General features: G+C 39.3%; 2 protein-coding genes across 8 annotated transcripts in view; one reads left to right on the top strand and one right to left on the bottom strand.

Moving 5' to 3' along the window:
* Positions 1-10: 10 nt before the first annotated feature.
* On the top strand, positions 11-12,896 carry ech1 (enoyl CoA hydratase 1, peroxisomal). Of its 2 annotated transcripts, XM_061972496.1 has the most exons (11): positions 53-132; positions 283-323; positions 6,866-7,034; positions 7,137-7,225; positions 7,321-7,445; positions 7,535-7,583; positions 10,184-10,248; positions 10,476-10,546; positions 10,638-10,709; positions 12,235-12,385; positions 12,484-12,896. In XM_061972496.1, exons 2-11 carry the CDS (start codon positions 287-289, stop codon positions 12,586-12,588), a joined length of 933 nt encoding a protein of 310 aa, XP_061828480.1. In that variant the 5' UTR covers positions 53-132; positions 283-286; the 3' UTR covers positions 12,589-12,896. The 2 variants fall into 2 exon arrangements, with proteins under 2 accessions (XP_061828481.1, XP_061828480.1); XM_061972497.1 differs by lacking the exon at positions 283-323 and having other exon boundaries at positions 11-132.
* Positions 12,897-12,957: 61 nt separating this feature from the next.
* The window catches only part of cep295 (centrosomal protein 295), a 17,597-nt gene continuing 14,684 nt past the window's right edge, over positions 12,958-15,870 (bottom strand). For 4 of the 6 annotated variants that reach the window (XM_061972490.1, XM_061972494.1, XM_061972493.1 and 1 more), the window contains exons 22-28: positions 15,489-15,870; positions 15,281-15,412; positions 13,814-13,877; positions 13,446-13,733; positions 13,297-13,381; positions 13,130-13,229; positions 12,958-13,058 (exon numbers count right to left, since the gene is read on the bottom strand). The exon at positions 15,489-15,870 is cut by the window's right edge and continues 55 nt beyond it. In XM_061972490.1, the coding sequence (XP_061828474.1) occupies positions 13,014-13,058; positions 13,130-13,229; positions 13,297-13,381; positions 13,446-13,733; positions 13,814-13,877; positions 15,281-15,412; positions 15,489-15,870 (1,096 nt within the window). In that variant the 3' untranslated portion in view covers positions 12,958-13,013. The remainder of the gene's footprint in view (positions 13,059-13,129; positions 13,230-13,296; positions 13,382-13,445; positions 13,734-13,813; positions 13,878-15,280; positions 15,413-15,488) is intronic. The other 2 variants (XM_061972491.1, XM_061972495.1) reach the window with 2 other exon arrangements.

Raw genomic sequence — 15,870 nt, 5'->3', positions numbered from 1 at the left:
GAGAAGGTCAACAACAAGTAGGTGAAAGGTTAAATAGTGGCCATAGGAGGCGCTAGAGTTTCCGAGCAACAATTCTTAACGACGAAGAGCGAAGACGAGCAGATACCTTAGTGGCTACCAACTTCAGTTTAGGTGAGGCGCATGTTTTGACAAAACTACCAACAGTTAATTTATTGTCACTCTTGAGTCCAGAAAAAAATGTGACGTGTGTTGAATTCGTATTTGTGACTTTTCACCTGACGCTGTAGTTTTTGTTTCTCTCAAACCCTGCACCGCTCAAAGGGCGATGTTGTCACTCGTTGCCAGGTCCGCTCGATTTACATGTAAGTCACAGTGCTTTGATGTGTTGCTAAATACCTATTTTCACTTACTAACTGCTTCTATTGGATGTTCGGGATTAGAAACAAAATGTTAGGTTGGGTATTTGTGTGAGAATTCACGCACAGTTGTACACTATAGTTACTTTAGTACAGTGTTGTTGTCCTGAACTAATATGTTGTAGACCAGGGGTCCCCAACCAAATAAATACAGTGCACGAAAAATACAACTCACTATAACGCTGAATTAGTGGGAGCCCTGGAAATCAGCCTTTGGCTACAATCTCTCACATTTATACTGTATATGTTCATTAATGCATTGTATCATGTCACAAAGTTATCACAAATATAACCACTTCCTATGGGGAGTTTTATTGTACATCATGCCTTAGCAATTATTTTGACTCGGGGGGCAAATGTAGAGAAAAAAATGTGTCTGGGGGCCAGTATATCTGATTTTTAGGAACACTTAAATGTCTGATTGAATGCTAAAAACGTTATGATAGAACGCCTTAAAAAACGGAATGTAATTTAAACATTCTTTACTGAATGAGACATCCAGAATGTACAAACCCCGTTTCCATATGAGTTGGGAAATTGTGTTAGATGTAAATATAAACGGAATACAATGATTTGCAAATCCTTTTCAACCCATATTCAATTGAATGCACTACAAAGACAAGATATTTGATGTTCAAACTCATAAACTTTTTTTTTTTTTTGCAAATAATAATTAACTTAGAATTTCATGGCTGCAACACGTGCCAAAGTAGTTGGGAAAGGGCATGTTCACCACTGTGTTACATGGCCTTTCCTTTTAACAACACTCCGTAAACGTTTGGGAACTGAGGAGACACATTTTTTAAGCTTCTCAGGTGGAATTCTTTCCCATTCTTGCTTGATGTACAGCTTAAGTTGTTCAACAGTCCGGGGGTCTCCGTTGTGGTATTTTAGGCTTCATAATGCGCCACACATTTTCAATGGGAGACAGGTCTGGACTACAGGCAGGCCAGTCTAGTACCCGCACTCTTTTACTATGAAGCCACGTTGATGTAACACGTGGCTTGGCATTGTCTTGCTGAAATAAGCAGGGGCGTCCATGGTAACATTGCTTGGATGGCAACATATGTTGCTCCAAAAGCTGTATGTACCTTCCAGCATTAATGGCGCCTTCACAGATGTGTAAGTTACCCATGTCTTGGGCACTAATACACCCCCATACCATCACAGATGCTGGCTTTTCAACTTTGCGCCTATAACAAACCGGATGGTACTTTTCCTCTTTGGTCCGGAGGACACGACGTCCACAGTTTCCAAAAACAATTTGAAATGTTGACTTGTCAGACCACAGAACACTTTTCCACTTTGTATCAGTCCATCTTAGATGAGCTCAGGCCCAGCAAAGCCGACGGCGTTTCTGGGTGTTGTTGATAAACGGTTTTCGCCTTGCATAAGAGAGTTTTAACTTGCACTTACAGATGTAGCGACCAACTGTAGTTACTGACATTGGGTTTCTGAAGTGTTCCTAAACCCATGTAGTGATATCCTTTACACACTGATGTCACTTGTTGATGCAGTACAGCCTGAGGGATCGAAGGTCACAGGCTTAGCTGCTTACGTGCAGTGATTTCTCCAGATTCTCTGAACCCTTTGATGATATTACGGACCGTAGATGGTGAAACCCCTAAATTCCTTACAATAGCTGGTTGAGAAAGGTTTTTCTTAAACTGTTCCAAACAATTTGCTCACGCATTTGTTGACAAAGTGGTGACCCTCGCCCCATCCTTGTTTGTGAATGACAGAGCATTTCATGGAATCTACTTTTATACCCAATCATGGCACCCACCTGTTCCCAATTTGCCTGTTCACCTGTGGGATGTTCCAAATAAGTGTTTGATGAGAATCCCTCAACTTTATCAGTATTTATTGCTAGCTTTCCCAACTTCTTTGTCATGTGTTGCTGGCATCAAATTCTAACGTTAATGATTATTTGCAAAAAACAAAATGTTTATCAATTTGAACATTAAGTATGTCGTCTTTTGTAGCATATTCAACTGAATATGGGTTGAAAATTATTTGCAAATCATTGTATTCCGTTTATATTTACATCTAACACAATTTCCCAACTCATATGAAAACGGGGTTTGTACATCTATAAACAAGCTTATTGGTGTGTTTAGTGGGACAGGCGAAAGTTAAAGTCGGAGAAAATGCAGTCGTTCATTTTAATGTTCATTCATATTTAATGTTTCTCCGCGGCTCGGTAGTAAATGCGTCACGGACCGGTACCCAGTGGTCCCCGTACCTGTGGTTGGGGACCACTGTTGTAGACAACAAAACAAGTGAGCACCTGGTTAGAAAGCAGTAATTAGTAAGGTTGGATGATATTGCATATGTTGGTATATATCCAGAACAAAGTACACACAGGACCAAACAAATAATGTTTTCATCAAAAACTTATTTGTGAACAATATATAAATATAAGATTATACATGGATGTAACCATCTCACCATAATAATGTGTATTGCCTTTACATTAGGCTTGCAGCTGTCGATTATTTTAGTAATCAAGTAGGGATGTTAACGATATGAAAATTTCATATCACAATTATCATCTCAGTATTGTTGAATGTGCTCAAAATGTAGTTATACACACACACCGAAATCATTTTACAAGTTTTATTTTTAAAATGTTAATGTGTCATGTATTCATGTTAGGTTTTTTTTTAAGCTAGCTACCAATTAGCGCACCACCTGCTTGTGAAACTGCTTTTTAAACTGTGGTAATCACGGTTTTACAGTAATTATGGTATGTACAGTGTATTTTCATTCTACTGGTAATCATTAAATCCCTATAGTAATTATAGTATAGTAAGTAATCTGTGGGCTTAATGTAGAAAGTGTGCCCAAACGAGGGCCAAATAGTGATTTTAAGCATACAACCGAACCGTAAGTGAAGAGTTTAGCATAATACAGCCGTTTATAAGGTAATGGAGATAATTATTTTCAATAGATGATAACCAGTTAGCCTTAGGGACATCCCATCAAAGGTTTTGTGAGCTTGAAAGAGGTCAATGTGAATATATGTTACATTTGAGAAACCACCCTATAGCGGTCCAAATGAGGATGGCTCAGCGGGCCACAGTTTGGGCGCCCGTGGTTTATAGCGTCAATGTGTATTTTAGGCAAATAGAAGTGATAAAAAGAATAACAATTATTTTTTTGCTTGCCATAACCTTCATTGTTTTTTGTAATAATTTGCAGCTTTATTAAGGTGTGCCACTTAAAGTCACCAGCATTGAAATTGCACTTTTAACACGTCATGTTTTAATCACATGCAGTCATTTAAAAAATGTGAAAAGAAGAAATTATTCGCTGTTCGCAGCCGTACAGATCACTGCACCCACGCAACACCATTCTTGTATGCGCTCTACTGTAGCGCCCGTGCGGAAACTTTGTCCGCGTATTTAAGGTAATGACCACTTCATACGGTCTGGTTTTTATCAGTTTTTGTTAGTTACATTCATTAAACATTTATTCAAAGCAGCAGAATATAAATCACAGCTCTTTTCTAATCGATATGATCGCTTCAGCCGTACTTTACATACAATTGAGCAATATAAAGTCAATAGGGCCAGATACTGTATTTTTCGGAGTATAAGTCGCTCCGGAGTATAAGTTAGTGATGGGTTGATGAGGCGTCATGAAGCGTTTCGACACATTGCAAAACTTTATTGATACTGTGTCGATACTGTGTCACTAAATACTGACATCTGCTGGACATTAAAAATCCCTACAGGCAACCTATGGACCGACTCAACTGACACTGATTTTATGCCCTAGTACAGGGGTCACCAACCTTTTTGAAACCAAAAACTACTTCTTGGGTACTGATTAATGCGAAGGGCTACCAGTTTGATACACACTTAAATAAATAAATATATTGTCATTTGTAAGTTACACATAAGTGTGATTTAAACAAGAATAGCTAAATAAATAAATTTATATATATAAAAAAATGGGTATTTCTGTCTGTCATTCCGTCGTACATTTTTTTTTCCTTTTACTGAAGGTTTTTTGTAGAGAATAAATAATGAAAAAAACACTTAATTGAACGGTTTAAAAGAGGAGAAAACACGAAAAAAATTAAAATAAAATTTTGAAACATAGTTTATCTTCAATTTCGACTTTTTAAAATTCAAAATTCAACCGACAAAAGAAAGAGAAAAACTAGCTAATTTGAATCTTTTTGAAAAAAAAAAAAAAAAAAATTATGGAACATCATTAGTAATTTTTCCTGATTAAGATACATTTTAGAATTTTGATGACATGTTTTAAATTGGTTAAAATCCAATCTGCACTTTGTTAGAATATTTAACAAGTTGGACCAAGCTATATTTCTAACAAAGACAAATCAGTATTTCTTCTAGATTTTCCAGAACAAAAATTTTAAAAGAAATTCAAAATACTTTGAAATAAGATTTAAATTTGATTCTACAGATTTTCTAAATTTTCCAGAATATTTTTTTTTTATTTTAATCATAGTAAGTTTGAAGAAATATTTCACAAATATTCTTTGTCGAAAAACCAGAAGCTAAAATATTTATTATTCTTTACAATAAAAAAAAAATTTTTTTTTACTTGAACATTGATTTAAATTGTCAGGAAAGAAGAGGAAGAAATTTAAAAGGTAAAAAGGTATATTTGTTTAAAAATCCTAAAATCATTTTTAAGGTTGTATTTCTTCTCTAAAATTGTATTTCTAAAAGTAATAAGAAGCAAAGTAAAAAATAAATGAATTTATTTAAACAAGTGAAGACCCATCCATCCATCCATTTTCTACCGCTTATTCCAAGTGAAGACCAAGTCTTTAAAATATTTTCTTGGATTTTCAAATTCTATTTGAGTTTTGTCTCTTTTAGAATTAAAAATGTCGAGCAAAGCGAGACCAGCTTGCTAGTAAATAAATAAAATGTAAAAAATAGAGGCAGCTCACTGGTAAGTGCTGCTCTTTGAGCTATTTTTAGAACAGGCCAGCGGGCGACTGATCTGGTCCTTACGGGCTACCTGGTGCCCGCGGGCACCGCGTTGGTGACCCCTGCCCTAGTATATACAATAATATAAACCAAGTCATTGTATTTCATTTAGGATTATTTCATATCTTCATTTAAATAAAAATATATTTTTATCTTTTTTAGATACAGTCAATAAATAATGTGAACATGTATCATAACATGGAAATCTAAGAGATCGTGTTGTGGATGATTGTGGACTGGGAATTTTTTTAATTTAATTTTTTTACACATTTTTATAAAAAAAAAAAAAAAAAAAGTTTTTCCGACGTATTACATTTTAGACGATTTCTCTTAGTTATTATTTCTCCGGCTGTAGAAAAGACACGCTCACAGGGCACAGAGGAGGCGTCAGTGCGACACAGTTCGCGTATCGGTCACGTGACCAAAACAGCTCATGATCGGTCACGTGACTTTCTAAAAGCGGTACGCGCACCGACACAGGGTTTTGCTCTATGAGCTCGACGCATGCGCCGATGCATCGGTGTTGCCGGACCCATCACTAGTATAAGTCGCACCGGCCGAAAATGCATAATAAAGAAGGGAAAAAACATATATAAATCGCACTGGAGTATAAGTCGCATTTTTGGGGGAAGTTTATTTGATAAAACCCAACACCAAGAATAGACATTTGAAAGGCAATTTAAAATAAATAAAGAATAGTGAACAACAGGCTGAATAAGTGTACGTTATATGAGGCATAAATAACCAACTGAGAACGTGCCTGGTATGTTAACGTAACATATTATGGTAAGAGTCATTCAAATAACTATAACATATAGAACATGCTATACGTTTACCAAACAATCTGTCACTCCTAATCGCTAAATCCCATGAAATCTTATACGTCTAGTCTCTTACGTGAATGAGCTAAATAATACTATTTGATATTTTACGGTAATGTGTTAATAATTTCACACATAAGTCGCTCCTGAGTATAAGTCGCACCCCCGGCCAAACTATGAAAAATACTGCGACTTATAGCCCGAAAAATACGGTAACTAAACAAAATCGAAAACTACCATTGGCAATTCTTTGGAATTTTGCCCCTAAAGCCCTCCTGTTTCCAATAATTTATTCCCTGAGTAATGTATATAACATACACATTATCAACAATGTAACAATAGAAACAACACAACAAAAAACATTGTGAAAGAATAAAAAAATATACACCTTAGTAAAACCAAATACTGATACTACTTGGTATCAGTATCTTGGATTGATCCACCCACCCTGGCAATCAGACTTTGTTGGCTGATTTCTTTGTTTGCTCAACAACTATGTGGGGGAACACATTCGCCTTTCTAATCGTAGTAATAACACACAATGACTGATATACTAAAATTGCCTGAAGATTTATATTTGACATAAAAGCTGCAAGGATGGTGCTGAAAATTATCTTCTAGCAACAGGTGTGGTCCAGAAAGTTTAACGGTTAAAACAGTATTTACTACAAAACGTGTGTCTTGTCCTCAGCCAGGGGGTTCGGGCTCTGCAGCCAGTCGGTCATCAGGGCCATGTCGTCGTCAGACGGTCCGACCCCGCCTTACACCACCCTCGCCATCAGCCGCCCAGCAGATGCTGTCACTCATGTGGAGCTTCACCGCCCTAACAAGCGAAACGCCATGAACAAAGCTTTCTGGAGGCAGGAATGAGTCATTGGAGTGGTTTTTACAAAGCATATACAAAAATATTGTAGATTAATTTTTTGTAGACTCAAAAGGAAACTTTTATTGTTCTTCCCCAGTGAGATGGTGGACTGCTTCAACGAGATCGCCGATGATCCCGACTGCAGAGTGGTGGTGTTCTCTGCCGCAGGAAAGGTCTTCACGGCAGGTATCAAACCTGTTTCAATGTTTCGGAGACGCTACTTTCTTTGTGAACCTTTTTTTTTGTTTGTTTCAATGGATTTGTCTTTGCCAATTGTCCAGGTATCGACCTGATGGACATGGCAGGTGACATACTGCAGCCTGAAGGTGACGACACGGCCCGGATTTCTTGGAACATCAGGAAGACCATCACCAAGTACCAAAATACTTTTTCAGTCATAGAGAGGGTCAGTCACTGTTAATATTAGTGGTTGTTCAGGAAAAATGTCAGCGAATTACCACTTGAAACTGTAAATGGGTGTTTTTCTGCCTGTAGTGTCCAAAGCCTGTGCTGGTGGCCGTCCATGGTGCTTGTGTGGGGGGAGGTAGGATGGCTCCTGTCAACATTTTCAATTTGAGAAGTAGTAGTACATTGCACAAACTTTGTATTCAATCAGGGGGGGGTCATTCTAAGTATTACAGTTTATTTATAATGATGACATACAAGCATAATATGCTTTTGAGATTGCAGTCACGGTTTTCAGATATAGAAAATGTTTGTGTGTACCTCACATTACTAGGAAATGAAGGGACAAAGTCAACAAAATACAGTTTTGGAAGCAAAAATGGAGGGTTTGTTCCAGGGATGTCCAAACGTTTTCCACTGATGGTCGCACATTGATAAATGTAAGCATGCAAGGGCCATTTAGATTTTTTCATTTTCTAAATAAATACAATATTTATTGTTTATTTTTTACTTTCAACGCTATAATATCCATAGATCAACTTAAAGTATATCTGCGACATTTTTACTGTTTTGTGGCGTTTTTTGTAAAAATAAAAAAATAAAAAGTTTTTTTTCCCGGCAAAAACACAAAATAGACAATATTTTCCCTCAAAAAATTTAATTATTCATTATTTTTTATAGCAATGACCGTTTAAATAAATCAGGCTAAAGGTCTCAGGCAGCCAAAAGGCTAACACTCATAAAAGTGTTAAAAATAAGTAAAATATTAAAATGTTATTTTTAATTTCAACGCTTTAATCCAGGGGTCGGGAACCTTTTTGGCTGAGAGAGCCATGAAAGCCAAATATTTTCAAATGTATTTCCGTGAGAGCCATATAGTATTTTTTTTAACACTGAATACAACTAAATGCGTGCATTTTTAAGTAAGACCAACATTTTTAGAGTATAATAAGTCTCTCATTCTTTTTAAAAACATTGTTATTCTGAAGCTAACCAATAATAAATAAAATACTTCTTACCATTAATGCGACTTCTTGAACAGGTGCGGTAGAAAACGGATGGATGGATTCAAATGCATGAGAATGTTTTATATTTTGAACGTTATTTTTAACATTATGATTGCCAGCGGAATTATTCAGTACTTATCGTGTTAAGCAGTGTCAGCTAAGATTTATCTGAGAGCCAGATGCAGTCATCAAAAGAACCATATCTGGCTCTAGAGCAGTGACGTGCGGTGAGGTTCATGGCTGGTGAGGCACTGACTTCATCACAGTCAGATTTACAAACATATGAACCCTAAAGAGTATCTTATTCACCATTTGATTGGCAGCAGTTAACGGGTTATGTTTAAAAGCTCATACCAGCATTCTTCCCTGCTTGGCACTCAGCATCAAGGGTTGGAATTGGGGGTTAAATCACCAACAATTATTCCCGGGCGCGGCACCGCTGCTGCCCACTGCTCCCCTCACATCCCAGGGGGTGAGCAAGGGGATGGGTCAAATGCAGAGGACAAATTTCACCACACCTAGTGTGTGTGTGACAATCATTTGTACTTTAACTGAACTTTAACTTTACACATACAAACTGTAGCACACAAAAAAGCACATTTAATAAAAAAAAACGTTATTATGGTCTTACCTTTACTTATAAGTGCGGGAACAGTGGTGTTCGTGTTGGAGGAGTTGTGAATGAATGAAAATGAAATCCGTGCTGCAGTCTGCAGGTGTACCTAAAGTTGTGCCCCTGCAGTCGTTCACGGCTCCTCCGGCGCGAGCAATGTTGTTTTTGCACTTTTTGGCTTCTTGTTAAGTGATTTTTTTGGGTGGATTCGGTCTTGCACGTGGAGGGTTTGGTTGTGGGCTTTGGTTGGTGTGGCACTCCCGTCGGGGGGTGCAGTCTGCGGCGGAGGTGCATTAACCGGCACAAGGAGGCGGGATTACGCGAGCCTCACACAGTGCGTCTTCACAACAGTTTTATGATTGCTCAGCACAAGAAACACGTTACACACATACAGTTGTTGACAAAATACACTGTACATTATATACCTCAGCTAACTAAACTATGGAAATGTATAATATAATTCATATAGCAATACGGTCTCACTGCACAGCAGGCCAGCAGTTAGCCGAGTCCGCAATCCATGTTGAGGCACAACTGAGTGACGTGTCTCAACTGGCTGCTGATCTCTTCTTCACAGTATTTGAACGGCAAATGTGAAAATTCAAAATTCAAATTCATAGAAATAACCTAAAACTGGTGAAGTTAAATGGAAAATAACTTTATAGTATAATCACTGGATACATATAACAATTTAATTAATTTTTTTTCTTTTTACATTTTTTTTCTTTCCATGATGGCAGGTGAGGCCCCCGCCTCACCTGCCTCTAGTGACCGCACGTCACTGCTCTAGAGCCATAGGTTCCCTACCCCTGCTTTAATCTGTAGATCAACATCAGATCTATCCGTCAATTATATTTTTATTTTATTACTATTTATAATTTTTGGGTGCAAAGCCAAAGGCAAGGCAGTTTTGTGTTTTTAGTGTCAATATATCAACATTTTCTTGTTCCATTGCATCTGTTTGCTCTTTTCATTCCAATTTTTATGGATTTTTTTTGTGATGGTATCTGCAAACTGTTCCGCGGACCTTTTAAAAAGTGAGCTGCGGGACGCCATTTGAACATTCCTGGTCTATTCATTTAAACACGACAAACCAAGTTGAAATACCTTCACTGTCAGGTGTCGACCTGATCACCGCCTGTGACATCCGCCTGTGTACCCAGGACGCCTGGTTCCAAGTCAAGGTACGTCCTTGTGCACTTTTTATTTTAAACATAAAGGAGCAATTATATAGTTTAGTAGGTATAGTAAATGCCTAGATAAGTCTTCAGCATCACTATGGCAACTAATTGCAGTTCAGACATTTCACTTGAATGATGACTTCTTATGATTCATAACATTCAATAAAATAGTTTATTGGAATGGTCCAGATGTCGACTAGCATTCTGCCGTTATGTTCAACAATATGTAGGAAGTTGACGTTGGACTCGCAGCCGACGTGGGAACTCTGCAGAGGCTTCCTAAAGTCATCGGCAGTCGCAGGTAATCCGCTTGTATTCTCACAGTAAATTCATAAAACAGACAAAGGGGATGGTTTAAATAGTGTTTTTTTTCATGTTGCCGTTTTCTCCAGCCTGGTCAACGAGTTGGCTTTGACTGCGAGGAAGATGCACGCCGACGAGGCCAAGAGTACAGGACTGGTCAGGTGAGCTTAATTTCCATTTCACATGTTTTTAAAGAAAAGGGCTGCATGAATTCTGAATGAATCATATTTATTTCCACTGTTTTATGTTCTTACTATGAGTTGTTTAGCTACAGGTAAAACTAGTTAGATTGCATTGTTTCTGAAGAGCAAAGGTACGTATTTCACATTCATTGGGACTGTAATTAAAAAAAATAAAGGTTTAGTATTGTTCTGGCAAGATATGTTAGTGCATATGAATCCCAGGAATGCAGAAATGCATTTGTTGCATCTCACTTTAAAGGAATCTTCGTACAGTCTTTACAGTAAATAATGCTATATTTTTGTATTGGTGTCATTTAAAATTTTTAAAATTTTCACACTGAAAACAAACGATCAAAGGTACGATTACATTACCTCCTACTGGAGGTAATGTAATCGTACCTTTAATTGGTTGGCAACATTACTTAAAAAGTTATGGCCGTATATGGACGAAACTTTTATTAGATGTCTGAAAGAGGATAAGGATTTTGGGCCGGATCCGGATCATTTCTACTACGTTACCTTACGTTTATGATATGAGCTTCCATGCAGACAGAGTGTGATGACAGACCAAAGGGTTTATTGTGTGTCTTTCATTCTGTAGCCTTAAACTTTCAGGAAATGGCAGAAATGGGATAAAGAGCAAGTGATTACATCTTGGGGCTGAGCCTGATCTTGTGTGCGTGCGTTTTGGCGGCCCCACCTCCACCCACTGAAACAAAGACTGTAGATTACCGACCAGAGGCTTTACTCCTTTTATTTTAATTTCTCTACAGATGACTCAAAAAGCTCTGGGCACATTTTGATGTAACTTTCAGGAAATATCAGAAATAGGATAAGATACAAGTCATATTTTGGGGCTGATCGGGATCACCGATAGGACTTTTTTTTTTTTACTATTGGGAGGTAGGGCTTGGTGGTATCTGCGCTGGCAAAGTGCTTTTCTAGTTAAGCTAATGTTTTAATGTAAAGATGTTGGAAATTAAGTGCAGGAAGGCATGCTTGGAGCACTTCCAGTTTCCAGAAAAACAAGCTAATCATCTATTTGATTGTTTGTAGTGAGAAACCATTTTATAGTAAATGACCAATACAAATATATAGCATTGGTGTAAAGACGGGTGACAAGTTCCGCGACTACAATAAAGCATTAGAGGCCGTTTGGTTGCAGCGGGGGGAGGGTAAGCCACCACCGCCATCAAGTGGACACCTGATGCAAAGAAGCATATGGCTTTAACATTCCTACACAGGCCTGACACAATTATATATTCAGCTCTTTTTTATACTTGCATTCTTGGTTTATCGGGATCAATATACTTTACATCTTATTTACGGTAATGTGATTTTTAGGCCCAATATGTTAATACAGTTGAAATGAAATAAGTACAAGTGAGTGTGTACTGGCAAAAAGGACACTAGCTGAGGTAAAAAAGTTTTTAAGATGAAATATAAAATGTAAAACCACTAAATCCTGCCCTGTACTTCTATCTGCGGTTTGTTCTTTCTCCAGCCGGGTGTTTGCAGACAAGGAGGCCATGATGACGGGCGCACTGGAGATGGCGGGGGAGATCGCCGCCCGCAGCCCCGTCGCTGTGCAGGGAACCAAAGTGAACCTGGTCTACTCCAGAGACCACAGTGTGGCAGAGGGTCTTGAGTACATGGTAAACATAATTCTGTGCCATGTTAATAATTCATAAATATATAATATAGTCATCTGCCTTTTGTTACGGGGCATATCTGATTGTCAAATGTTGTCCAGGCCGCTTGGAACATGAGCATGCTTCAGACTCAAGATGTGATGAAGTCTGCTCAGGCCTCCATGGAGAAGAAGAACATCAAGACTGTCACTTTCTCCAAACTGTGAGCTAGGGGCTCTTTAGAGGGGTGTTCTGTCCAAAGATCTGAAGGTTTTGGGTTGACAAACTATTTACTAAAATAAGCTAAAACAAATTAGTGCAGATTGTCAATCATGTAACTTGTTTCTCATTTTCAACAAACAGTCAACCAGCGGTGTATAAATAAATGTTTTTGTAGGTGTGGGTAGCTGCAATGTGCCAAATTCAGTGGCCTGACTTTGTTTTTAATCAAGTGTATTGATTTTCATTTTTGTAAAATACTGTATGTATATGATGTGAATGTTTTTATTAATCTATTAAAAGCTTCTGCAAGTAATACTTCCCTCTATCAAATTGACTGCATGTTGGCTAAAAGATTTGACAACTTTCACAATTCGTGCAAATAACTTAAAAGCTTTATTGATAACATTCTATCTTAAGCACATTCAGTTGATCAGTGGCGAGTCTGCTTGGCACGCTTAAGCTTCTTTAGCGTTTCCTGTGAAGTTGAGACAATAAGTTAAGTAAAGATGTAAGTGTATACACTTGTCATTAGAAACCATTGTTCACCATGTGGAACGCTTTGGCCTTGTCTCGGTTGTTGGCATAAGTCTCTTGTCGGCTCTTGATTTCCTTCTGCTGCCGCACCTCCTCCAGCTGCGCGTAAAGTCTGCACACAACACCGTAAAGCACCATCAGTACTTCAAGTCTTTGTGTACGAAATATTCCAGCGGTACCTCTCAGTTCGCCTGTGCATCTCGGCATGGTCTCGTTTGCCCTTTTTGACTTCACTTGGGTTGTTGAGCGTAGACATGCTCACTGCTGGAAGCCAGAAAAACATCATGTTAAAACCTTAGAGACAGGATTCACAAATGGTGTTAGTGACCTAGATGAGGCTGGGGCTTTTGTTGCTTGCTCATAGTGGACTTTGCAGTATTTGTCTTGGAGTCCTGTTGAATTTCTCGCGGGGTCTTGGCCTTGCAAGAAGAATATTCCCCTGACTGCGCTCCAAGTTCCAGAGCAGTTTGGCTCTGACGCCCAGTCCTGGCAAGAGCGGCTTTGGCCTTGAGCTCCTCTGCCCGACGGGTTGACCTTTCAAGTAGAGCTTTGCGCTTCTGCTCATAAAACCCCTGTATGTCTTTGTCGGGATCCTTGTTGAACTCCAGGAGCGTCCCTGCATACAAGTAAACTATTTAGGTATTTTAATTCCATGCTACATGAAACAACATGTATTTAGTTGAGCTGGGACCTAACCTGAATGTGTTGGACTCTGGTTCTCAAAGGCTTCTGAAGGTTCCTCAATTATTGTTTCTGACTCCTATAAAATAATAACTATATAAAATTTGACTTGTAACCCTGGCTTAAAGGGGAACATTATCACAATTTCAGAAGGGTTAAAACCATTAAAAATCAGTTCCCAGTGGCTTATTTTATTTTTCGAAGTTTTTTTCAAAATTTTACCCATCACGCAATATCCCTAAAAAAAGCTTCAAAGTGCCTGATTTTAACCATCGTTATATACACCCGTCCATTTTCCTGTGACGTCACACAGTGATGCCAACACAAACAAACATGGCGCATAGAACAGCAAGCTATAGCGACATTAGCTCGGATTCAGACTCGGATTTCAGCGGCTTAAGCGATTCAACAGATTACGCATGTATTGAAACGGATGGTTGTAGTGTGGAGGCAGGTAGCGAAAACGAAATTGAAGAAGAAACTGAAGCTATTGAGCCATATCGGTTTGAACCGTATGCAAGCGAAAACGACACGACAGCCAGCGACACGGGAGAAAGCGAGGACGAATTCGGCGATCGCCTTCTAACCAACGATTGGTATGTGTTTGTTTGGCATTAAAGGAAACTAACAACTATGAACTAGGTTTACAGCATATGAAATACATTTGGCAACAACATGCACTTTGAGAGTGCAGACAGCCCAATTTTCATCAATTAATATATTCTGTAGACATACCCTCATTCGCTCTCTCTTCCTGAAAGCTGATCTGTGCAGTTTTGGAGTTGATGTCAGCAGGCCAGGGAAGCTAGGGTCGATATTCTTCTCTTGATCATCTTTGGTGGCATAAGGGACGGTGTGAACCAAGACATCCAGGGGGTTTAGCTCGCTCGTCTGCGGGAACAAACTGCCGCCATTGCTTGCCGTGCTACCGAGGCCCTTTGTCCCTGAATTGCTCACACACTCCGGCAGATTCAATGGGGGTCTGGCGGCAGATTTCTTTGACTTTATTGTTGGAAATGCATCTGCTTTGAGTGTCGCAGGATATCCACACATTCTTGCCATCTCCGTCGTAGCATAGCTTTCGTCGGTAAAGTGTGCGGAACAAACGTCCAATTTCTTGCCACTTTCGCATCTTTGGGCCACTGGTGCAACTTGAATCCGTCCCTGTTCGTGTTGTTACACCCTCCGACAACACACCGACGAGGCATGATGTCTCCAAGGTACGGAAAACAGTCGAATAAACGGAAAATAACAGAGCTGATTTGACTCGGTGTTTGAGAAAATGGCGGATTGCTTCCCGATGTGATGTCATCGCTCCGAGAGCGAATAATAGAAAGGCGTTTAATTCGCCAAAATTCAACCATTTAGAGTTAAGAAATCGGTTAAAAAAAAATATGGTCTTTTTTCTGCAACATCAAGGTATATATTGACGCTTACATAGGTCTGGTGATAATGTTCCTCTTTAAAAAGGTTGTGTAGTACCTCTGTGCATTTCTGTCCTTCCTCCGCCAAAGTCTCCTCCCACAATCCCTCGTTCTCAGACACGATGCTGTCCGTCAAGCTCACCAGTGTTATTTGGGACTGCTCCAGGATGCCCTTCTCATTAGCTGCTTCCTGCAGGCAAGTACACAAGGAAACACTGAGGTCAGCCATTAACTCCTTTTACCAGCACAAAGTAAAATCATTTTACCAGTAGCCTAACTGAAATATTCCCCAAGTTCAAACTCCACTCAGGCTTTGCCTCTTTGGTGGGCGGGGCACAAAATGAAACTGGAGCGTCACTTTGTTCATCATCATCCTCCAGAAGAATGCTGAGTGCAGGCGGAATGTCGCTCGCGGATGAATCCGACAACTGCGCAGGCGACAAGAGCGCAGACACCACTAGGAGCGAGGTTACATTCCGGCAGGAGTCGTCCTCTGCTCTGAAGCGCTCGGTGGACTGCTCGCTATTAGAAGCGTCAGTGTTGGATCGCAAGTCAGAATGTGCGGAAACACTGAGCTCTCCGCTCGACAGCTGTCCCTCGGAAAAGTCTGTCGCGTCTGGGTCGGGAACTTGAAAGATCACCGATGGG

This window comes from Nerophis lumbriciformis, linkage group LG17, assembly GCF_033978685.3.
Source record: "Nerophis lumbriciformis linkage group LG17, RoL_Nlum_v2.1, whole genome shotgun sequence".
Taxonomy (NCBI): domain Eukaryota; kingdom Metazoa; phylum Chordata; class Actinopteri; order Syngnathiformes; family Syngnathidae; genus Nerophis; species Nerophis lumbriciformis.
Note: the sequence above shows the minus strand (reverse complement) of the source record. Positions and strands in the feature narration are given on the sequence as shown.

What these genes read in the sequence shown, in the direction of transcription:
- ech1 (XM_061972496.1), top strand. Translation starts at nt 287, where the DNA reads ATGTTGTCACTCGTTGCCAGGTCCGCTCGATTTACAT. An exon ending in CTTTTTCAGTCATAGAGAGG is followed by an intron (nt 7,446 to 7,534) that starts GTCAGTCACTGT and finishes TTCTGCCTGTAG; the next exon opens with TGTCCAAAGCCTGTGCTGGT. An exon ending in ACGCCTGGTTCCAAGTCAAG is followed by an intron (nt 10,249 to 10,475) that starts GTACGTCCTTGT and finishes AACAATATGTAG; the next exon opens with GAAGTTGACGTTGGACTCGC.